General features: G+C 45.4%; 1 protein-coding gene across 2 annotated transcripts in view; it reads right to left on the bottom strand.

Moving 5' to 3' along the window:
* The window catches only part of LOC147349807 (protein FAM169B-like), a 97,287-nt gene that overhangs the window by 40,176 nt on the left and 31,354 nt on the right, over positions 1-25,757 (bottom strand). For both annotated transcript variants that reach the window (XM_086365378.1, XM_086365377.1), the window contains exons 4-5: positions 12,845-12,930; positions 6,665-6,842 (exon numbers count right to left, since the gene is read on the bottom strand). In XM_086365378.1, the coding sequence (XP_086221504.1) occupies positions 6,665-6,842; positions 12,845-12,930 (264 nt within the window). The remainder of the gene's footprint in view (positions 1-6,664; positions 6,843-12,844; positions 12,931-25,757) is intronic.

Genomic DNA, 25,757 nt, shown 5'->3' on the forward strand with positions numbered 1-25,757 from the left:
TGTGGTTTCCTATGATATTTTTTCACAGTTTCCTCCTTTTTTATGTTTCATGCCTCTGTTCTAGATTTATGTGTTGTGGTTACCATGAGGTTTGTATAAAACATCTCATAGATAATCCTTTTTCTGCGGATAGCATCTTATCTTCATTTACGTATAGGGTTCTTGTCCTTTCCCCGCTTCTCCTTTTCTATTTTTGTTTTTTTCAAATTATCCCTTTAACCTTTATGCTATAATAAATTAAAACTGATTCTGATAAACAGTTATAATTTTCTGATTCTATTCATATTTATCAACTTAGTTTTCTGTCCTTTTACCCTTTTGGTTCTGGTAGAAAAACTCCTTCAACATTTCCTATAAGGCATGTCTAGTGTTGGTGACGGAGAAGGCAATGGCACCCCATTCCAGTACTCTTGCCTGGAAAATCCGATGGATGGAGGAGCCTGTTAGGCTGCAGTCCATGGGGTCGCAAAGAGTCGGACACGACTGAGCAACTTCACTTTCCCTTTTCACTTTCATGCATTGGAGAAGGAAATGGCAACCCACTCCAGTATTCTTGCCTGGAGAATCCCAGAGATGGGGGAGCCTGGTGGGCTGCCGTCTATGGGGTTGCACAGAGTAGGACACGACTGAGGTGACTTAGCAGTGTTGGTGAACTCCCTCAGTTTTTATTTATCTCAGGAAGTCTTTATTTCACCTTTATATCTGAGTGATAATATTTCTGGATAAAGTATTTTCAGGTGACATTTTTTATCTTTCAAATATCATTCTCCTCCTTCCTGGCCTATAGACTTCTTGCTGAGAAATCTGCTGATAGCCTCTGTGGGTGTTTCTGGAGCAGAGGCACTTTTTATCATCATCCCCTCATCCCTGGCCTGCCTTTAAAATTAATTCTTTGTCATTGATTTTTGATAGTTTTAAGATAGTTTGTCTTAAAGAAGCTCTTTTCGCATTGAGGCAATTAGGTGTTCTCTTAGTTTCAAGGACTTGTATACCCAATTTCTTCTGAGGTTTGAGAACTTCTCAGCTTTGATTTCTTTAAGGAATCTCTCTGCTCCCTTATCCCTCTCCTGTCCTTTTGGGATACACATTACCCTCATGTTTACCCTTCCCATGAAGCTGGATAGCTCTCATAGAATGTCCTCATTTTTTATGTCTTATTTCTCTTTCCTATAATACTTGCTTCATTTATAGATTTCTGTCTTTGAACACACTATTTCTCTCTTCCATATGGTCTGAAATATTTCCAGTGCTTTCTAATGCATTCTTTATCTCATTTATTGAGTTCTTCAGCTCCAGAATTTCTGCTTGATTCTTTTTAGAGTCTTTAGTAGCGTATTACTTCTGATCACTAATTTTATTACTGAGCTCATTGAACTGCCTTTCTGAGTTTTCTTGTTGCTCTATGAATTTCTTCATGACACCTCTTTTGAATTTTTTGTCAGTTAAATTGTGATATTCCATGACTTTAAATTTGGCTTCTGGAGAAATGTCATTTTCCTTTTGTGGTATGGTGTTACTTTGGTTCTTCACTTGGCGCTTGATGTGTTGTTCCTGTCATTACATCTGAAGCAGTATCTTTCTGCTTGATTCTGATTCAACAGGGCAGAAATTCGGTCTTTTGTTTTCCAGTAGGTGGCGCAATAGCACAAGTTTATGGTTTTCCTTACCTGCTGCCTCCAATTACACCTGCGAATTGGTCCATTCTATCCTCTCCCACTTCTGTCGGAGGAGTGGCTCTGTCTCCTCCTTATTGCTTCTTGTGTCTCCAGGGGCCACTGAGGCCTTCCTGCTCCCAGTGTCACTGGCTGTGCTCTCGCCCCTGGTGCCCAGCATCCCTGAGCTGCAGACTCTGCTGCCACAGGGGAGGACACTGGCAAGAAAGATCAGGATTGGACTGGCACCTCAGAGGCCAGGGCTGCTTTCCCTCACCCCCTGTTGCTATCTGTTCTCTGGACGACCGGCTCAGCTCCCACAGCCAGAGAGCCAGGCTGCTGCTCCCTAGCTCTGCCTTCCCTCTGCATTCGAGTCCACCCAGCTTTAAATGTACAGACGCAGAATTTTCCACCATACTGGTGTGTTGAGCAGAGGCACTTTTGCTGAACTGCAAATGCTTTACTGGGTGTAGACCGAAGGGGAGCTTTTTATTCCACCATGTTGCTGATGTCACTCTGATATAACTGATTTTAAATAGGTCCAGATGTTGGATTTGGCAGACAAAGAACTCAAAATGACTTTACAAATATGTTCAAAGAATTAAAGTAATTCTTTAAATTAAAGGGAAAGATATGCTCAATGAATAAATAGAGAATCTCAACAGAGAAATCGAAACTATACATAATAGAAATTATACAGGTCAAACCTATAATAACTGAAATCTTTAAATAGGCTCAATGACAGTTTGGAGATGGCAGATAAACTTGAATACAGATCAACAGAAATTATCCAACCAAAAAAGAGGGAAATGTTTGAATAAAAATGAACAAAATTTCAGAGACTACAAGACAATATGAAGCACCCCAACATACATATAACTGGGATCCCAGATAAAGAAAAGAGCATAAAAATTTGAAGAACTAATCTCCAAAATCTTCCCAAATTTGGTAGGAAACTGGATTCAAAAAGCTCAACAAAGCCCCAAAAAGATAAATGAAAATAAAATCACTCCTAGGAAAATCACAGTTAAACTGCAAAAAAGCTAAAGAGAAAGACTTGAAAGCATTCAGAGAAAAATGCCATTTTATGTGTGAAGAACAACAATAAATTAATTGCGGACTTCTCACCAAAGACTATGAAAGCCAGAAGATACTGGAACAATATATTCAATTTCTGAAGGAAAAAAGGTATCACTAACTATTCTATAACTGGATAAACAACACTTCAAATACATAAGTTAAATAAAGACATTTTCAATAAACAAAACTTCAGAGACTTTATTGCCATCAACTCCCTACAAGAAATTTTAAAGGAAGAACTCTAGCCTGAAGGGCAACTGGAACCTATACAAAAAAATTTTAATGGTAAATATCTGGATAAACATTTCTAAATTATATATTTTTTCTTTACACCTTTAAAAGATATAACTATCTAAATTAAAATTTATAAGTCAGTAGCAACAAGTTTATAACAAACATCTAATTTACCAACACAACAATAGCACTATGAAATAATAGGTACATAAAAATAAACTATTGCAAGGTTTCTATATTTTACCTGAAGTAATTCAATATTCACTCTAAGTTAATCTAAGTTTAAGATGCATATGTAATCTCTAGAGCAACAACTTTTAAAAGTACAAAAATATAAAGCTAGAATGCCAAGAAAGAAATTAAAATGAAACAGTAAAAAATATCTGATTAAAACAAAATAAGACAGGAAAAGAAGAACAGAGAAAAACAAAAAGAAACAGAAGACATAAAACAAATTGCAACAGAGAAGATCTAAGTGCAACCATATCAATAATTAAATGGAAATAGACTAATATTCCAATCAAAAGACAGAGATTATTAAAACTAGATTTAAAATCTAAGACCCAATTTTATGCTGTCAACAAAACACATGCTTTAAATATAAAGACATAAATGATTAAAAGTAAAAGGCTAGGAAGAATATATTCTATGCAAACAGTAAGCAAGAAGATGAAGTGGCTGTAGTAATAGCAGAGAAAATAAGTTTCATAACAAGAGATATCACTGAAGACAAGTGGAGGGCTAACAAGAGATATCACCAAAGACAAGTGGAGGGCCACTTCATAATGACGGAATGGTCAACACATCAGACAAATATAGCAGTTATAATTTAGATGTGATTAATGACAAAATTCCAAAATACATGAAGTACAAAATACACAAAATACAGACAGAACTAAAAGAAGAAAGAGGTGAATCCACAATCACAAATACCTTAACATACTTCCCTCAGTATATTCCCTGATTGTATATTTACATACTTAACATACTTCCCTGATTGTATATTTACAATCAGGTAAATATATTAGCAAGAATATTGAATGACAGTATCAATCACCTTAATCTAACTAACACTTCAAAACGTGAAACCCAATACCTGCAAAATACACCCACTCTTTCGAGTCCATATGGAGTATATACCAAGATAAACCCCATACAGGACTATAAAACAACTCTCAATAGGTTTCAAAAATATTAAAATGTTAAGACTATATTATCTTATTGCAACAGAATTAAATTAAAAATCAACAAAAAAGAAAACATCTGGAAGTGCTCACAAATATCTGGAAATTAAAAACTTACTTTTAAAGAAATCGTAAAAATCATAAAGTAAATTGGAAAATACTTTGAGCTGAATTATAATGAAATTTGGTAAATGATAAATTAGGTTGCACTAAAATTTAAAACTTCTGCGCTCTGAAAAAATTATGCCAAAATGAAAATGTTTTCAAAATATATCTGATTAAGAACAGAGAGCTATAACATATAAAGAATATTCAATGCTCAGTAATATTAATAAGAAAACAAACAACCCAATAAAAAAATAGGCAAAAATATCTGAACAGAAACTTCACCAAAGAAGATATATGACCATCAGAAAAGCACATGAAAACATGATAATACCATTAGGAAAATGCAAATTAAAATCAAAATTAGATATCAGATACCAAATTGCAGAATGACTAGAATTAACAATATAACACCGAGGACAAGCAAGCATGTGAAGTGACTGGAGCTCTCAAACACTGATGATAGCAAAGTCTATGTAACTATTCCATAGAAATACTTTTATTCTGGCTCTCCAAAAAACAAGCTAATCCAGAAATAAGCAGTACAAAAAAAAAAAGTTTTTAATTGTCAGAAAAATACTTTTTATTTACTTAATTTTCTATTCATTTGATACTTTTTAAACTCAGTTTTTGGGTGACTAACAGTCAATTGCCACTTAAAAAAATCAGTTCATGGGTCATGGGTGAAAACGAGACCTAGTAAGCAGCTTCAGCGAAAGTGAATGTGAAACTATTAGTCACTCAGTCGTGTCTGACTCTTTGCAACACCATGGACTGTAGCCCATCAGGCTCCTCTGTTCATGGAATTCTCCAGGCAAGAATACCGGAGTGGGTTGCCATTTCCTTCTCCAGGGGATCTTCCTAACCAAGGGATGAAACCCAGGTCTCCCGCATTGCAGGCAGATTCTTTATCGTGTGAGCCACCAAGGAATCCCAAGCAGAGATTTGGGATTTGTAGAATCATCAGATTTGTAGAATTCATGAGAAACGAAGAGGAGGCAGAAATCCAAGCACTGAGTCTGATCTGCCTCAATTCAACAGCTTAATATCCTCCTTCCCTGCCATAGTTCTGGGTCTGTCTTGAGATGAATGAGACATCACACCCAACCTCTGCTTGATTCTCTTGGAACAAAGTCTGGGATATCATGGAGACCAGCAGCAACAGCCGCACTGGACAAGACCAAGGCCAAGCTCTTTCTGCCCCTAAACCGTGGCTCACACATCAAGTCCAAATCTATTAACAGTTTTTGTTACTGTTAGTAGGACATTTATAGCACAAAGGATTTTGCCACAAACTGAAGATAAGCCATTTGGTAGAAGATGACAACAAATGGGTTGCCCGAGAAAGAGGAATTACCAAAATACTTCCTCTTTGAGGATTCTCCAGATCCCTTGGTTTATAAATGAATGTCTAAAGAACACGGCCACCCAAGGAGTGAAGCAGGACATCAAAATCGAAGGACAAACGGCTCTCAATGCCCCAGGAGCTGACAGACACAGTGCCTCTGCCTCGATGACTGACTCTGACAAATAATGACCTACACGACTGGTTTGTGTGAGACACAAGTTGTCTCACACCACACCGAGGGAAGGGAAAAAGTGAGAAAGGCCGATCTATTCCATCCTGGACACGTGGAACAGATACCCATGTGAACGCAGCTCAAAACCACAATAGTAGCTTTTGTATCCCCAGGGAAAAACACTTAACTAAGACAATAGCATATCTGTGGTGATGTACTTGGAAATTTTGTTTTTGCTAAAATCCAGAACTTTGTAAGAATTAAACAATAGGGCTTGACCAGCTGAGTCAGAGATGTTGACAGAACTTTCAAAGAAACTATTAAAGAAAGCAATGTTAAAGAAGAGCGTGATCCCTTAGACAAAATAGCACAAGTTTCACACACCCTGCTCCTCACCTCCCCTAAATATAAGTCCCAGGACTTTACCCTAACCTCGCTATCGTGGCCGACCTCCCTCTTTTCTGAGGTAATGTCTATAAATCTTGGCATCCAGTGTGCCTTTGCACCACATGTCAGCTATTAGCGATGGTGTTTTTCCTGACAGCAAACTGGTAACATTAAAGAAAAGAAAGGAATAGCATTGTGCTTGCACAGTCATTTTACAACCATTAACGGCAACAACCATCTTACAGGGGACGTGGCACTATCTGGGAACCCAAGGGCCCTAATGGATCTTCCTCCTCTTTGCCAGTAAAACGAGAAACGTGGTGAAAACGAAATCCATACCTCGGGCTTATTTACATGACAGCTGAACTAGTGACACTTCTCGCGCCAGAAGATTCTCTCCAAGGAACGTCTGTGCTCAGGGCGTCCTCCGAGCAGGCAGGCACCCGGAGCCTCCCCGCAAGCCTGAAGGGGTGGTGGCCCCACGTGGCCGCACGGTCCTCACCTTTCCTTTTGGTTGTGTAAAATCCAACAGCTGCTCCATCTCGCCACAGAATCTTAGCCTCCTCCTTCACAGAGTGAGGTAAAAAAAACATGTCATCATCATCCAAATTCCTTTCTAGTCTTCCAAAAATAACGACGTTCAGAATGAAAAGCACAATCCTTTCCCCAAATGACTGAACCTTTGAAGGAAAAACAAAAAGAACATCTAAGTGAGACAAGTAGGGAAAGTCAGACACAATAAATTCGATGCTTGGAATCAACCCACACGCCGGGGGCCAGGTGTGGGCTCCCCCACCACGCAATTCTTCTCGTGCTTGAGATCAAAACTGGGGATCATAGTTTCTCACGGAGGTTTTCTCAACCCTGGCCTCTCACACCCACCCTGGCCTCCAGGAGCAGGGAGGAGGGCCAGAAAGGCCCCCTTGGTCTCCAGGGCCACAGACGTGGAGTGTGAGGGGACAGAGAATAATCAGTCACATATCAGTGAAACAGGAGGTGACTTCCAGGCAAGCCATTTCAGCAGAAACACTGGATGTGTCCAGAGAGAAACCCAATCTGCCATATCTTTAACAACAGCTCCAGAATTCTGATGCTCGGAAGGAAGGTAAATAATAGAGGGTCATTACTGGTGTGCAGTTGCTACACCAAGATCAACTGATTTTCAATGACTTGTGACAGATTTTGAGCACATACCAGTGTCTCAACCCCACAGAGTTACTGGAACTCGAGGCCCAGCCCATCCTAAGGCTACATATGGAACCATCTCTCACCCATTGCAATGTCACGACAATTGAGGAACTGTACTGTGGTCAAGGTCAGGCCCACAAAAGGGCTTCATCGTTAACAAGTCAAAATGACTTCCTGTTCCTGCCTTTCAGCATTTGCTGCATTCATATAGCTCACGGCTGGCACAGTTCAGTTGCTCGGTCGTGTCCGAGCAACTGCAGCATGCCAGGCTTCCCTGTCCATCACCAACTCCAAGAGGTTGCTCAAACTCATGTCCGTTGAGTCGGTGATGCCATCCAACCATCTCATCCTCTGTCGTCCCCTTCTTCTCCTGCCTTCAATCTTTCCCAGCATCAGGGTCTTTCCTAATGAGTCAGTTCTTTGTATCAGCTGGCCAAAGTATTGGAGCTTCAGCTTCAGCATCAGTCCTTCTAATGGATATTCAGGGTTGACTTCCTTTAGGATGGACTGGTTGGATCTCCTTGCAGTCCAAGGGATCTCAAGAGTCTTATCCAACTCCTCAGCTCAAAAGCATCAATTCTTTGGCACTCAGCCTTCTTTATGGTCCAACTCTCACATCCATACATGACTACTGGAAAAACCATAGCTTTGACTATATGGACCTTTGTTGGCAAAGTAATGTCTCTGCTTTTTAATATGCTGTCTAGGTTAGATATAGCTTTTCTTCCAAAGAACAAGCGTCTTAATTTCACGGCTGGCACAGGTGGTACAAAGGAAGGCCTCCTGCACCCACAGCAGACATAACTAATCAATCCCCATTCTATGTGACTGAGCCCAGATACAGTATAAATTCAGCCCTCTGGACAACTACAAGAAACCACTAAAATGTGGCTGCTGCTGCTGCTGCTAAGTCACTTCAGTCGTGTCTGACTCCTAGCGACCCCATAGACTGCAGTCCACCAGGCTCATCTGTCCATGGGATTTTCCAGGCAAGAGTACTGGAGTGGGGTACCATTGCCTTCTCCGCTAAAATGTGGCACTTGAGGTAAAACCAAACAGCCAGTGACACAATGACAGTATTATTAGATTTTACTCAGACAACATTCCCATATGACAGCCTAAGGGCCTGGGTGTTTATCACCCCTTCGTATGCACCACGATGAAATCAGCAAGAGTATTATTAATGCCTGGGCTGAGACTGCCACCCACATGCTACCATTTGATTCTTACCAGCCACGAGGGAAATCCTGGTTTACAGGTGAGGAAACTGAAGCTCAAAGAGGGTAAGCAGTTACATTTATTGATTTCACTGCCTCGTTCACAAGAGGACTTAAGACAGTTGGATGAGGGCTCTGCCAAAGGCAGGCCAGGTCTGAAACCCCAGACCAGGACTTCTGAGCCCCAGGCCAGTGGACCCGCTGCAGCCCAGAAGGCTGCTCCCTTCTGCATTTTCATCCATTAGGGCTCTGGGAGAGGGAACTGCTGCTGCGTGCATGCTCAGTTGTGTCCGACTCTTTGCAGCCCCCTGGACTGTAGCTCACCAGGCTCCTCTGTCCATAGGATTTTCCAGGCAAGAATACTGGAGTGGGTTGCCATGCCCTCCTTCAGGGGATCTTCCTGACCATCACTTCTCCTGCATTGCAGGCATTTTCTTTACCACTGTGCCACATGCGAAGTCCGTAAGTTTGACATAAATATGATGCTTGGTTTTATATTTAATGTGTGCTGTGCTCAGTCACTTCAGTCGTGTCCAACTCTTTGTGACACTATGGACTGTAACCCACCAGGCTCTGTCCATGGGATTCTCCAGGCAAGATTACTGGAGTGGTTTTCCATTTCCTTCTCCAGAGGATCTTCCCTACTCAGGGATCGAACCTGAGTCTCCTGGATTGCAGACAGATTCTTTTACTGCTGAGCCACCAGGGAAGCCCTTTATATTTAATACTTGACCCTTAAGTATTTATCATCATCATCATCATTTGTGGTTGTGGCTTCTCGACTTAGATTTGCTGGGAGAGCTTCAGCAACTCACAGTTCGTTTCAGTTTGTTTCTTCCACAAGTCAAGGGAGAAGACTGCCTCAGTGGTCTCTCAAACACTTGTATGTTTTTCAGATGCTTCAGTAATAAAAATAAATCAGCTTGCGGCCCTCTAACAAATGGCATGAAGTGCTTAGTCCCAATAAACTTATTAATTGGCCCAGAATGCAAACTATTTCACCTTCATCTGGAGCCAAATCTTAGATGAGAAAAAGATTTGCAAAAGCTGCACCAGCTTAACTCTGAGAAGCCACCCCAATTTTGTATTTCAGACAGTAGCAGCCAAATCAAGTTCTGACTTTAAGAATAACTAGTTCATCACGAAACCCGACGCGTGTGATGTGGGAGGTTATATTTTTCAACTTATAAAACCAAAAAGTTCAGAGGAAAGCCAGAAGAGAAAAACAGATTGCATCTGGCAGAAGGGAAATAACCAATCAAAACCTGGCAGGAGAAAAAAGGAAAAAAAGAAAATGCACTTAATTTGTCCAATTTCATTATGGGGGTGGGAGGGGAATGTGTGACATGTGATTCTGACTTAGAGACATTTCTGAAAACAAAAAAACTAAGATCCAGTTCTAATCCCTCAATTAGGGCCACTAATGATGTTCACAGAAAGAACACTAAGGAAGCTGGGTTTCAGTTTGGTTTGGTAATTTGTGAAGAGCTGGCTAAGAAATAGAATGCAATTAAAAGGAAAGAAGTCAAGACCCCGTGTTCTATAAATTGAGAGGAAAACTATCCCCACACACAGATGGGGCAGACAGATCTTTACAACCTGGTTCATTAAGTGGAATTAACACTCAGTTTCTGTTCACAGCATTAGCCACATTTTCAGAAAATGTGAGGGCTTTCCTGGTCTAAATTTAGAATGGATACACAAAGGAAGTTACCACTCTTGCTCTGGGAAAAAAAACTATATATATATATATATATATATGTATGTATATTTAAAGAGCAAACCAGACTCTTCCTGGAATTTAGACCACCCAGTCGCTCATGCCACCTGCTTCATCTATGGCCAGTGACACACACAGCTATGTCAGGCAGCCTCACTGAGTACATCATGCTTATTTGCTGAACCTCCAGCCACCATTAATTTACTGGAAGAAAGCCCTTTTCAAAATAATATCTATCAAATCAATTAAAAACAGACCTGAAAACGTCTGCCATTTGTGACAATATGGATGGAACTTGAGGGCATGGTGCTGAATGAAATAAGGGGGAAAACAAACAGTGTGTGGCCTCACCTATACATGTAACATTAAACGGCCAACCTCACAGCAACAGAGGCCAAGTGGTGGTTGCCAGGGTCTGGGCGTGGGGAAAAGGGAAAGATGATCAGTAGGTTCAAACTTCCAATAATAAGATGGAAAAGTTCTGGGGGTCTAATACACAGCATGCTGATTGTAGCTAATGATACCTGTAATTATATACTTGAAAGTTGCCAAGAGCATAGGTCACCACACAAAAAGAAATGGCAATTAGGTGATGTGATGCAGGTTTAACTAACACTGTGGTGGTCATCATTTTGCAGTGTATCAGTGTATCAAAGCAAGACTGAGCACCTTAAACTTGTTCTTTACTCGCTAAGTCGTATATGACTCTTTTGCGACTCCATAGACTGTAGCCCACCAGGCTCCTCTTTCCATGGGATTTCCCAGGCCAGAATACTGGAGTGGGTTGCCATTTCCTCCTCCAGGGGATCTTCCAGACCCAACTACTGAATCCACGTCTTGGCAGGCAATTCTCTACCATTGAGCCCTCCTTTAACTTCCACAGTGTTATATGTCAATTGCATGCATGTGTGCTAAGTCACTTCAGTCATGTCTGACTCTTTGTGACCCTGTGGACCGTAGCCCGTCAGGCTCCTCTGTCCATGGGATTCTCCAGGCAAGAATACTGGAGTGAGTTGCCATGCCCGTCTCCAGGGGATCTTCCCAGCCCAGGGATTGAACCCATGTCTCTTACGTCTCCTGTATTGGCAGGCAGTTTCTTTACCATTTGTGCCACCTTATACCTCAACAAAGCTGGTGGAAGTGATAACCTTGAAACATACTTGAAAAAGATAACCCATAGAAAGGGGAGAAATATTTGCTAACAATATATGCAATAAGAGCTTGCATCTATAATATGGAAAAACTCTTACAACTCAACAGTAAAAAGTCAATCCAATTAAAAAGCGGGCCAAGGATTTTAATAGCTACTTTCCCCAAAATGGACAAAAAGTACATGAAAAGATGCTGAACATCCTTAGCCACAGGGAAACTTTACCCTTGCCATCCTCAGTCTCTATAAAGCCACAGCACCTCAAAGCCCACCAGGCCTGCCATCAGAGAGGCTAGAGTTGTGTCCAGTTAAATTACTTACTAGCTATGTGGCTCAGCTTCAACTTCTTTGTCTACAAAGCAAATACCTTAAAGATTTTGAAGTCAGATAATCTCTGTCAAAAGTCTAGGTAATACACAGGCTAGCATCTAGCACAGTGTCTAACTCATGCTGCTGCTAAGTCGCTTCAATCGTGTCCGACTCTGTGCGACCCCATAGATGGCAGCCCTATCAGGCTTCTCCATCCCTGGGACTCTCCAGGCAATAACACTGGAGTGGGTTGCCATTTCCTTCTCCAATGCATGAAAGTGAAAAGTGAAAGTGAAGTTGCTCAGTCATGTCTGACTCTTAGTGACCCCGTGGACCGCAGCCTACCAGGCTCCTCCATCCATGGAGTTTTCCAGGCAAGAGTACTGGAGTGGGGTGCCATTGCCTTCTCCAAAAAGCACCAATAAATCTACTGGAATGTAATAAAACTTCCCTACACACTAGAGAGATGATGTGGATTAATGTTTCAGAATTAAGACAGGAGAGGCCACTCAAGAAGGCGAGAGAGATTTACCAATAGACAGATATCTGTTACATATAGCCATTAACACTATTTTTCTTGAAGGTGGGGTGTTATATATGGAACAGTGCCCACCAAAAAGATATTAAAGTCCTAACCCCCAGTGCTGTGAATGTGATTTATTTGGAAAAAGGGTCTTGACTGCATCAAGATGAGGTCATTAGGGTGGGCCCTAATCCAACATGACAGGTGTCCATATAGAGAGGGGGAATTTGGACAGAGCCAGACAGGGACAGAGGGATGAGGGTGGGAAGATACAGGGAGAGCACTGCTGAGAAGCCAAGGAAAGCTGAAGTTAGGAGACACGCCTGGAACAGATTCCCTCACCAGCCTTGGAAGAAACCAGCCCCACCAACACTGTGCTTTTGGACTTCCAGCCTCTGGGACTGGGAAATAACACATGTCTGTTGTTTAAACCACCCAGTCTGCTGGCACTTTGTTAGAGCAGTCCTATAAAACGAATCCACAGGGGTAGACTAACTTACTAACATGAGAATAAGTATGCTGACCTTTACAAACACTTACAATCACAATATCCACTTAAATTTGCAATGCCTCACCTTCATCAGACCTTCTCTTGAAGGATTGGAGGTTCTTAGTACATCTTCAGTGGCCCACCAGGACTGCTTCACATAAACAGCCACAACTGAAAGAGAAAGCCAAGAGAAAATGATGAGGTGCACATGGCCATCAAAGGGGCAGTTTTATCAGCTTGCAGCCACTGTCAAGATGCAAAGGAAAGTTTACGTGTGAGAAGAGATGATGTTTCTAGGATGAGTTGTCTGAGAGCACTCACCAGGACAGAGCGACCAGTCTCACCTGAAAGGGCTTCAGAGCTGTCTGCAGAGATGGCCTGTTAACGACCCCAACACAGGACGTACCCCAGTGCTGTTGGGGGCAAGAGGCTACACAGTAGTACCGACAAATTCAATGGGTGAGAATTACATTTTTTTTTTAAAGTCCAACTATATGACCCAACTTGTAACTCCACAAATTTAGGCAAACCCAACATTATCTAAGGGCATGGAATGACCCCTCATTATCCTGGGTGCTGGGTTTGGCATTGGCTTCTTTTACATGCTTTTCTTTCATTCTCACAATGAAATTGACATCTGCATTCTTCTGAGGACACTGACATTCTGAGAAGGAAAGGCAACCAGCAAGGAGGGCTGAGGTCAGGTCCTGCCCTCAGACCCGGGACTCCAAGCTTAATGCTCTTTCCAAGATGGGTCAGTTGTAGATGGGGAAACTGTGCAGGGGTGGTGGGGGTCTTTGGGTAAGAGAACTCTGGGGCTAGGACCTACATGAGAGGGAGGGTGGAGACATCTCTCCCACCCTACTCCTGCCCCCACGTTCTGAGACAATCACTGAGACCTGTTGATTCCACCCACTCTGAGTTTGGACATGGGGGCTTCCCTGGTGGCTCAGACAATAAAGAATCCACCTGCAATGCAGGAGACCTGAGTTTGATCCCTGGGTCAGGAAAATCCCCCGGAGAAGGGAATGGTTACCCACTCCAGTATACTTGCCTGGAGAATACCACGGGCAGAGGAGTCTGGCAGGCTACAGTCCATGGATTTGTAAAGAATCAGACATGACTGAGTGACTAACACCTGCTGCTTAGTAGAGGTGATCCTGGAACACCCTCAGACTCACCAGGCCCCAGCTTTGTCATCGGAACTACCCAGGCTGATCAGCCAAGGTGGCTGACAAGTTCGGATGAGGATCAGATGTGAAACAGGCAGCACAGGGCCAAGCAGGTAGGGGCACCCAGCATCTGCTAATTAACACGCCAGTTCCTCCCTGCTTCTGCTGCAGCCACCAGGCCCCATCATCCCACCTGCTGCCTCCCGACAGGATCCACCCCTCAGAGCTCTGGATGCCCACTGGTCTGTCCCCACCCGTCCCCTGTCCCAGTCTCCCCTGCCAGTCTTTCCATCCTAAGGGGCTGCTCCAAAGGCAAATCCAGTCATGGCCTCCGCCTCTTATCTCCCAACAGAGCAGCTCTCCTTTCATGGCTTAAAAATCACATTTTAAAACATTAAAGTCACTTTGGCTGCTTTCTGGCAATTTTTTTTAAAGACTGTTTTTTAAGAGAAGTTTTAGAGCTTCCCTGGTGGCTCAGCGGTGAAGAGTCTGCTCGCCAATGCAGGAGACATGGGTTTGCTCCCTGATCCAGGAAGACCCCAAATGCTGCAGGGCAACAAAGCCCCTGCACCATAGCTATTGAGCCTGTGCTCTGAAGCCCAGGAACCATAACCACGGAGCCCACGTGCTGTAGCTACTGAAGCCTGCGTGCCCGGGAGCCCATGCTCTGCAATAGGATAAGCCACCACAATGAGAAGCCTGCCCACCACAGCGAGAGAGTAGCCCCCACTCTCCGCAACTAGAGAAAAACCCTTGCAGCAACAAAGACCCAGCACAGCCAGAAATAAATAAACAAAATTATTTTTAAAAGAAAGTTAAGTGCTTTTAAAAGAGAAGTTTTAGGTTCATGGCAAAATTGAGAGGAGCGAACAGAGATTTCCCATATTCCCCCTCCCCGGACACACAACCCTTGTTATCATCATCTTCCACCAGCGTGGGACACTCGTTACAACCAATGGACCTAAACTGACACTTCATGATCACCCAACGTTTCCATCAGGGTTCACTCTTGTACATTCTATGGGTTCGGACAAATGTATCATCACACGTACCTATCACTACGATATCACACAGAGTATTTTCATTGCCCTGAAAGCTGTCTGTGCTTTGCCTGCTCATCCCTTCTTACTACCTCCTACCCCTGGCAACCACTGATCTTTTTCCTGTCTCCATAGTTTTGCCTTTTCCAGAAGTTCATGTAGTTGGAGTCGTACAGTATGTAGCGTTTTCAGATTAGTTTCTTCCTTATGCAAAGAACTGACTCATTGGAAAAGACCCTGATGCTCGGAAAGATTGAAGATGGGAGGAGAAGGGGACAACAGAGAATGAAATGGTTGGATGGCATCACTGACTCAATGGACGTGAGTTTGAGTAAGCTCTGAGAGTTGATGATGGACAGGGAAGCCTGGCATGCCGCAGTCCACAGGGTCGCAAAGAGCCAGACACAACTGATTGACTGAACTAACAGTGAAATGCATTAAAGTTTGCTCTATGTCTGTTCATGGGGCTTTCCTCATTGCTCAGTTGGTAAAGAATCCACCTACAATGCAGGAGACCCCGGTTCAATTCCTGGGTGGGGAAGATCCCCTGGAGAAGGGATAGGCTACCCACTCCAGTATTCTTGGGCTTCCCTTGTGGCTCAGCTGGTAAAAAATCTGCCTGCAATGAGGGAGACCTGACTTCGATCCCTGAGTTGGGAAGATTCCTGGAGAAGGGAAAAGCTACCCACTCCAGTATTCTGGCCTGGAGAATTCCATGGACTGTATAGTCCATGGGGTCGCAAAGAGTCAGACACGACTGAGCAACTTTCACTTTCCCATGGGGCTTCCCAGCTGGCGCTAGTGGTCAAGAATCTGCCTGCCAATGCGGGAGACACAAGACACGCATGTTCCATCCCTGGGTCAGGAAGATCCCCTGGAGGAGGGCACAGCTACCCACTCCAGTATTCTCGCCTGAAAAATTCCACGGACAAGAGCAGCCTGGGCGGCTACAGTCCAAGGGGTCACAAAGAGTCAGACACGACTGAGCACACATGTCTTTTCATAGATATTTCACAGCCCAAAATCATTTCCAGCACTGTATTCAGGGCTAAAATATTCCACTGTCTGAATGCACCATAGTTCAGTCCTCCTCCACTATCTTTTTATCCTACTTATATTGCCATTTCTATACCTGCTTCTCAAGACAGGTATCTGAGCCTCCAGGGGTCCAGGAACCACAAGATTAAAAAAAAAAAAAAAAAATACATCTTCCCAGTCAAATCTTTTTAGCTGGAGAATTGAAGGAAAAAACAACCCAGAGTAGAAAACAAAAGTCCCTTGAACATGTAATGTCAGGCTCAAGACTTTAAAACAAATTTTGTGCGGCAATCGAGTTAAGCTGCCACCACCTTCCTCCCTATTCCTCTCTGCTCTTGGAGGAACTTAAGACCAAGTGAGGACATTAGCTATGATTGAGCACTAACTCTGCACAGCCAGTTCCTTCTTTCCAAAACCCAATAGCATCTAATTCACTGTCAGTTTCATACCAGTGGTGAATTTTGTCTTCTCCAACAATAGTTCTCAAATTGATAGAGCCGACTGAGAGAGAAGAGCCAATTAAATGCTTGACATCTGCCTTCATTTATTCAACTAAATTCATGCTCCAAATGGCACCTACTAGAACTTGCAGGAGGCTTATAAAACCATAAGGATTATTTTCCTGCTTAACAAGGTGAATCAATAAAAGATGTTCCATTTACTAATATGGTGTATTACTTGTAATACAGATGCTCGATTTACTAAGACAGTTTCAAACAGGAAATGTGTTACTACTTGGTGTTTGTGTGGTGCCTTGCAAAGTTTCACGGTGCACTGCAGAGCATTAATTAGCCACACAAGTTGTCACAGAATAGATTGAATTTTTTTTTCAAAACTAATCTTAAGCTGTTAAGTATACATAACAATGAAGGTGACGTCTGATCAAATTTAATAGGCTTAAAATGCATTGTCTCCAAAACGACTCTTGAAAAAGAGAATCAGCCTTCCAAAGAACAGCAGCTTTTGATCAGAAAAGCCTGCGACCTAGTCAAGAGGAGACAGGCAGGGGGAACGGGACAGAGCCCTTGGAGAGAGGCTGTTCCTAGTTCAGCAAGGACAAAAGGTGGACCCTCGGGGGACAGGCAGCCACTGCAGAGCCAGCCTTGGGGCATCACTTCCAAGACACTGGGGCCAGCAGTTTCCGAGAGGCACAGTAGAAACCGCACAACTGTAGTTTTAAAAGACAAATAGAATCCTGATCAGAACCCTCTGGCTCTCCACCACGTAGGACCTGGGAGACTGGACCCCTGCAAAAGACTGAGCCATGGTGTCAGCAATCGACAGGTCACTGTGGGTGACAGGCCAGCCTCACTGCTCTGATTTAGTGCCCATCTCCCCCTGAGTGACAGGTGACCACAGAGAAGATGCCAGTAATGGATTGTATTCTGTGACACCCCAAGGTTTCCCAAACAAGTTAAGACAGTGAGGCTGACTGACTCCCAGTGACCTGGCTTCATCAAGGCTCAGCAGGATGAACTGAATTCTACCAGCTGGGGCTGAGTTCCCGGATGCACAAATGGCCCAGCTCCCCAGAGGCCGCTGAGTAAGTCTGCATCCTTGCCCCTGGGAGTCGGTAGCCTGCAGAGAAGAGAGAGCTAAACAAGCTGCTTCAATATGGAGCAGGACGTGATAGATGCTGGAATCAAGCTGGGAGCCAGAGTCCAGAGGACCCAGAGGAGGGGTCAGTTCTGCTGAGGGGCTGGGAAATTAGAAGACACTTGCTCCTTGGAAGGAAAGCTATGATCAACCTAGACAGCATATTAAAAAGCAGAGACATTACTTTGCCAACAAAAGTCCATCTAGTCAAAGCTATGGTTTTTCCAGTAGGCATGTATGGATGTGAGAGTTGGACTATAAAGAAAGCTGAGCGCCAAAGAATTGACGCTTTTGAACTGCAGTGTTGGAGAAGACTCTTTAGAGTCCCTTGGACAGCAAGGAGATCCAACCAGTCCATCCTAAAGGAAATCAGTCCTGAATATTCATTGGAAGGACTGATGCTGAAGCTGAAGTGCCAGTACTTTGGCCACATGATACAAAGAACTGACTCATTGGAAAAGACCCTGATGCTGGGAAAGATTGAAGGTGGGAGGAGAAGGGGATGACAGAAGATGAGATGGTTGGATGGCATCACTGACTCGATGGACATGAGTTTGAGTAAACTCTGGGAGTTGGTGATGGACAGGGAAGCCTGGCATGCTACAGTCCATGGGGTTTCAAAGAGTCGGACACGACTGAGCGGCTGAACTGAACTGGGAAAGCATCCACAGGAAGTTGGCCGGATCAGGTTCTGGATCGCCGGGTAAGGCGTCAGAACAGGCAGAGACGACAGGGGAGGGCAGGGTAACCCTCGAGAAGAGGCACAGAGCCATGCAAATCCAAGGCCACACTCAGGACACCTCAAGCAGTGTGCTGGGCGAGGCTTAAACATGGGAGAGGCAGAGGGGCAAACATCGATTATAGCAAGGTTGCAGCAAACATGGCTAATGTGTAGAAGCCCATCACTTCCCTACATGCCAGCAATGGACAAGTGGAATTTGAAATTACAAACAATACCATTTACATTCAGTTCAGTTCAGTCACTCAGTTGTGTCCGACTCTTTGCGACCCCATGAATCACAGCACACCAGGCCTCCCTGTCCATCACCAACTCCCAGAGTTCACCCAAACTCATGTTCATCGAGTCAGTGATGCCATCCAGCCATCTCATCCTCTGTCGTCCCCTTCTCCTCCTGCCCCCAGTCCTTCCCAGCATCAGGGTCTTTTCCAATGAGTCAACTCTTCACATGAGGTGGCCAAAGTATTGGAATTTCAGCTTTAGCATCAGTCCTTCCAATGAACACCCAGAAATGGTCTCCTTTAGGATGGACTGGTTGGATCTCCTTGCAGTCCAAGGGACTCTCAAGAGTCTTCTCCAACACCACAGTTCAAAAGCATCAATTCTTCAGCGCTCAGCTTTCTTCACAGTCCAACTCTCACATTCATATATGACCACTGGAAAAACCATAGCCTTGACTAGATGGACCTTTTTTGGCAAAGTAATGTCTCTGCTTTTGAATATGCTATCTAGGTTGGTCAAAACTTTCCTTCCAAGGAGTAAGCGTCTTTTAATTTCATGGCTGTAGTCACCATCTGCAGTGATTTTGGAGCCCCAAAAATAAAGCCTAACACTGTTTCCACTGTTTCCCCATCTATTTGCCATGAAGTGATGGGACCAGATGCCATGATCTTAGTTTTCTGAATGTTGAGCTTTAAGCCAACTTTTTCACTCTCCTCTTTCACTTTCATCATTAGCATCCCCCAAAAATGAGATACTTAGGCTTATACAAAATAAAATATTTTCATTTATATAATCTAATAAAATATGTATAAAAGCTATACAAGGAAAATTATTTACAAAACTCTGATGAACAAAATCAAAGAAAAACTAAATAAAGAGATATTCTGTGTTCTTGAATAGGAAGCTTCAATAGAATCAAAATGCCAGTTCTTCCCAACTTGACGTATAGACGCAATACAATCCAAATGAAAATTCCATGAAGTTATTTTGTGGATTTCCCTGAAATGATTCTGAGGTTTACAAAGAGAGGCAAAAGACAATACTAGAAGAGAACAAACTTGGAGAATGGACACTACCCAACTTCCAGATTGCAGTAACCCAGACAGTATAGCATCAGGTGAACAGACAGACCAATGCAACTGAACGTAGAGCCCAGAAACAGACCTACATGAATGTAGTCAACTTCTATGTAGTCATCTTTGACAGAGGCGCTGGAGAAGGAACTGGCAACCCTTTCTTTCATGCAGAATCCCATGGACAGAGGAGCCTGGAGGGCTGCAGTTCATGGGGTCGCAAAGAGTCAGACACGACTGAGCACACACGCATGATGGAAGAGCAAATGCAACACAGGAGAACACAGATAGTCTTTCTAACAAACGGTGCTGGGACAAATGGACATCCACGTGCCGAGAAATAAATCTCAACACGTAACTTTCACTCTTCACAGACGCCACCTCTACAAACATAAACCAGTGCCGACAGAGAGAGGAAACAGGAAGCATTTTGGACACGGCCCTGTGGACCTCGTATGAGAGAAGACAGGGCTCAGCGCCAGGCGGGGCTCGGAGTCCAGCTTCTTCAATTACTAGCTGCATGACCTTCACCCCCTGCCCCACCTTGGGTCCCCCGTCTGTCATATGGAGCCCTCAACAGCCTCTTAACCTAGTCTTTACACAGTTTTGCTGAAAGAGCTCACTTCACTCAACTGCTTTACCCAAAGTGTCTGAAGCTTTTCAGTCATTTCCAAAGACTTCCTCCACCTGCTTCAAGTGCTGCTCTGGGATTCCAAAGAAGTATGAAAAGCCCTTGTTGTTTGCTGGCTTTTGTCAGGGACACAATGGAAGCTGTTTCTAACACGCTGTTTCTTCCTGGGAGCTCTCTTGCCCAACTTCCTGCTCCGGTTTGCATGGGAAATGTCTGCCTCTCTTCCCCACCTTGACCACTACCATCCTGTCCGCCACGTCCCAGTGTGAGTGAGGACACGTTCCTCCCCACTGCGCTCGGTCCTTTTCCATCAGGGAGCGTTAGCCAACCGTCATATTCCTTGCTTCCTCCTCCAAGGTTTGTGAGGACAACCATACCCGATCAAGGCACACACTTTCACCTGCCCAGAAGCTCCCAAGATTTTTAAACCTTTCACCTTGCCTAAGATTTCTTAATGGAGCTAAATCCTTTTTTATTTAAATATCTTTAAATAAAACAATCACCTTTTAAAAATTGGGTGAGGGAGAGCTGGTTGCCACCCATCACCTTGCACGGGGCGGGGACGGGGCGGGGGGGCCTGTGGCAGTGGGGAGCTCTCCTGAGAAGGACTTGAAGGAGCAAGGAGAAGCACTGCAAGGATTGGTGATCTTGGCAGGGGATGGTGGCAGGGGACGGAGGCCCTGCTTGCTGGGCCTCCTCATCTGCCAGCACCGAGGATAGGGGAGCAGCAGTTCAGGGCCCTCCAGAGGCCACAATTCTGAAGCACATGGTCATCCAACCCACATGCTGAGTAGCTATTGTGAACAGAGCACATAATAAAGCCACCAGAGGAATGCAAGTTAGACTCTGGCTTAAGACATCTACAACCTGGAGGAGGAGACTGCACCTGGGACGTGAAGCACCTCCAGCCATGGAGGCCTCTGGGGCCACACCCTACAGACCATCAGCAGCCACCATGCTTCAGAGGAGGAGAGGAACATGATACTGTTACTGATTTAAAGTAATAATATTCTCCAGAACCACATGTCCAAGCACCTACAAAGCACCTGGTTTGTTTGGTTTTTTCCCCTCAGGTGAGGCTCAGAGGGGTTAGGAAACTCAAAGTCAAGTGCCTGCAAACAGCAGTGTTGGGAGTGGACATGAACTGGGTCTCACAGGTGTTAGAGCACCTGCTCTAACCACTATACTCCAGGGGCAGAATAGACAGACAGATGGATGACAGAGTCAGGACCAGGCCCTGAGAAGGCTGGCAGAGTAGGGAAGGCAGAGATGAGAGGAGAGGTGAGGAGGTGGCCAGGCAAAACACTGATGAGCACGGAGAGGCCAACAGGAAAGACCTTAACAGACTGAACCTCGTTCAGCACTTTGAGATGGGAAGGAGGTGATTTATTCATTTATTCAGCAGACACTTGACACCAGGGACCCAGGACAGAAGACATTGCTCAGCAGGAGCAAGACAGACCACCAGGCCATGACCAGCACCCCAGATGTGAGCAGCATCAGGCAACCACTCAAGGGCCGTGCCTTCATCCATTCATGCAGCTGTGACAGAACACCATATATGACAATACAAGTTTACTTCTCACACTTGTGGAGGCTGGAAGTCTGAGATCATGGTCAGGTTCCGATGAGAGCCTTCCGGACCACAGACAGCCAACTTCTCACTGTGTCCTTACGTGGCAGAAGGGGAAAGGGAGGCCTCTGGGGTCTCTTTGATAAGGGAGCTAATTCCATTTGAAAGAGCCCCACCCTCAAGACGTAAGCACATTCCAAACGCCCCACATCCCAACCCTATCACCTGGTTTAGGATTTCAGCATATAAATTTGGTGGGTGACACAGACATTCGGACCATAGCAAGCTGTCTGGAAGGAGTGGGGCAGAGTTCCAAGAACAGGCATGAGCCAGACTAGGTTCCGACGCTGAGGTGCCTGGGGACCAGGCTGAGGTAAGAGGTAAGAGGCTTTGTAATAAGTCTCTGGAGGAGTCCAGTCAATGATAGATATGATCAGAGTAGTGGTTTACGAAGAGAACATGTAGGTTGGGCCCAGGTGGGAAGAATTAGCCCTTTTGAGATTAAGAAGAACAAAAACATTGCTTGAGAAGATCACACTGGATTTGGGGGCGGGTTAAGGCTGGAGCCAGGGAAGACGATGGAGGGTATGAAGATCCAGCCAAGAAGTGAGGCAAGGCTGAGCTCAGCAGTCACGCTGCTGGGAAGGGGAAGCCTGGGGGCAGGGAAGACCACCTGTGAGCCAAACTGGCCCTAAGGCAGAAGAGACAGCGGAGGTGGGGCTCGAGCAGAAGGAAGTGGGTGCTGCACCAGGAGGCATTGAGGAGGTGGGAGAGGTGTGAGACAGCGAGGTCAGCGTGGCCAGCGGGATACATAAACCGAGCTGAGCAGAGTCAGAGAAGGTCCATGCCCCACGCCATCACAGGAGCCTGGGAGGGAGAAGTTTCCACGTGTGTGCATATGCAAGCCCACAGACAAACACACACACCCCCTGCCTGAATGCTATGTCACTTCTTTGCAACCCCCTGGACTGTAGCCTGCCAGGCTCCTCTGTCCAAGGGATTCTTCAGGCAAGAATACTGGAGTGAGCTGTCATGCCATCCTCCAGGGGGTCTTCCCAACCCAGGGATCAAATCCTCACCTCTTATGTCTCCTGCATTGGCAGGTGGGTTTTTTACCACTAGTGCCACCTGGGAAGCCCACATACCCCTTACCTCCCCACAGTAATTGCCAGTTGTTCACGGACTGGCCCCTGGTTCCCACTTCTTCAATCACAGCTGACGGAGCTTCAGGCGGGTCTCCCTGCTGACCGCACCCTCCTCCCTCGGTTGCTTCTCCAGAATCTAAGCCACCACGGCCCTGTTACAAATCTAAGAAATATGTAGTTCCCCCAAAATAGAGCACAGTTAAACCAAAGTGACAAGCCATCTTCCCGAAAGCAAAATACACGTAGGAAAAAAAAATGCTGAAAAGTCCTGGCAGAGGACAGCACATAAACACATTCCAAGGCATTGCATGACTTCTATGCAACATGGACTGGGCCAGTCAATAATTTGAGGGGAGGGGAAAAATACACGAGTTGACATGGCAACGGTCACATCACATTACTCGGGCTACCATTTCCATACAGATGTCTTCCTTAAAGGAAAACACTTCCCCACACACCCTGTGAACTTGGGCGCCTCTCTGCCAGGCAGAAGGGAACATCTGGTTTGCCTTGTATCTGCATCAGCCTCCCTGTGGGTCTCAGGCGCTTCTTGCCTTCAGCAACTTGGTTTCCATGAGTGGAGATTTTAACTCAAGGAAGATGGAGTGAGATGGGGGTGCCTGGATGCTGAGGCCCAGATGGACTGCAGGGCATTGGAGGCAGAAAGAAACCCACTTTGGAGCTAGTCTGTCTAGGAAAGGCATCTTCAAAATCATAGGCTGCACCCAGGCCAGCACAGCACATTTCTCAGGCCTGGGAAGCAGAGAGAAGTGCAGACAGCCCAAGCTGTAGTGGTAAAACCCTCGGATGACTCAAAGAAGCACCTCCCAGCCCAGACAATGGCTCCATCCTTGACACTCAGAATATTTTCCTTGGAGCTTCCCTGTTTTCCAAATACCATCAGTCCCTTGGTAAGAATGACATGTCTCTGTTTGTGGGATGCTCTTTTCCCCTACACTGACATCCAGCTCAAGTAAGTGCCATAAATTAACAGGGAATAAAGAAGGAAATCCCAAACAATAGCCAACATGTGTTCCCAAAACCCAGTGCTGTCACTGCAAATAGATCTTCAATCTGCACCCGTCACGGCCCAAGGAAAACAGAACTCCTGTGATTTCCAGCACGAGCTCTCTTAGCTTCTGTGAAGTCAGGTCCTGCTCAACCTGGGGGCTACCTGACGCCCCCCACACTTGCCCAACCACACAGGCACCTTAGCCACCAGGCAGAGCAGGTACTTAAATTGAGGCTGAATTTCTGAGGCTCTTTTCCCCCAAACTGTCAAGCCCACGTAAGTGGGATGCCCCTTTGTAGAAGGCGGGAGGATGGGACCCATTTCAAGTTGATGCCTACCTCTACATTATCCAAAACGCAAGCATAAAGGCATAAAAATTCATCATCCATGGAATCATAGGAAGCTGTACCAAGGAGGCTGCTCACCAGGTGGTCCCTGGACCCTTGAGTCTGCAGGGGTCATCACACTTCAAAGCCAGGAAAACTGTGATTACTTCTCCGCATACCTCTCCTCCACTCCCACCATATTAGCCTGCTTTTTGCCAGAAAGACAAAAATCACTGCACCGACTAATGTCCGTAGGCTCACTCTGCAAACAGAGCTGGGTTTGGCCCCATCCCTTCCACCCACCGGGAGGCCTGACGTCTCCCTCAAGGCACCCAGGGAACCAGGAGCTGCTCTGGCCGGGTCCCCTCTCCCTGAAGTTCAGAGATTCACAGTTCCTCCCCCACTCCCACTTCCCTGGTGACTCAGATAGTAAAGAATCTGCCTGCAATGCGGAAGACCTTGGGTCGATCCCTGGGTTGGGAAGATCCCCTCCAGAAGGGCATGGCAACCCACTCCAATATCCTTGCCCAGGAAATCCCATGGACAGAGGAGCCTGGTGGGCCACAGTCAATGGGGTTGCAGAGAGTCAGAGACAACCTTCCCTTTCTTATCCCCACTCCCATCTTATGGCCTTCCCCCCCAACTCCTGCTCACAATCTGTGCGGCCTGCTCAGGGGTGAGGAATGTCCCAGAAAGACCCTTCCATTCCTACAGAAGTTCCTTGGGCCTCTCGGGGCACACCTCACTTCCCCCTCTCCCACCCTTGGTGACCCACCACCCACCTGCCCCAAACGCAGCCCAGACAAGGCCTGGCCCTGGGCCCACCGTGTCGCAATCCCCGCCTAGCCCACGACAGCCACCAGGAAGGCGGCTCCTCAGCGGCTCTGGTTTCAACTGAATGTTTGCCTTGGCTCTTGCTGTCACTGCAGGCCTAGAATGGGCATGCTTTTCCAGGAAAAAATCATCATTTTTTGATTCCCTGCTTGTTTTTCTCAGGGTGCACATGACATGCAATCACCAAAAACCGTAAATAAATTAGCAGCGATTTGAAGGATGAGTGTTATGCTTGGTCACAAAATGTCCTGGAGGCGAGCTAGGGGGAACCGATGTTCCAATCACGGAAGCCAGCATGTGGTAACAAACACAAACATCCTTCCCCCCGCCTGCCCACCCCGCTCCCCTGCCCGCTCCCCTTCTCCTCAAGGACCCTGCTTTCCATTTCTCAGCTGTGCTGCCTCCCCTGCAATTCACCCCGCTCCCTCCAGGAAGAAAGAGCCAAGAAAGGCTGCAGAGCAGTGTGCAGCTGGGACCCGGCCCACGCCCAGACCCCGCCTCCAATTTGACAGCCCCCAGACCCTGCAGACAGCTCAGGTTGCCTCACCCCAAGCTTTTCCTTCCAGATCACCCAGCACAGTGGGCACTATCACTGAT

The sequence above is a fragment of the Bos grunniens genome, chromosome 21 (genome assembly GCF_055505025.1).
Source record: "Bos grunniens cultivar Pamir isolate PY7600 chromosome 21, Bosgru_T2T1.0, whole genome shotgun sequence".
NCBI lineage: Eukaryota > Metazoa > Chordata > Mammalia > Artiodactyla > Bovidae > Bos > Bos grunniens.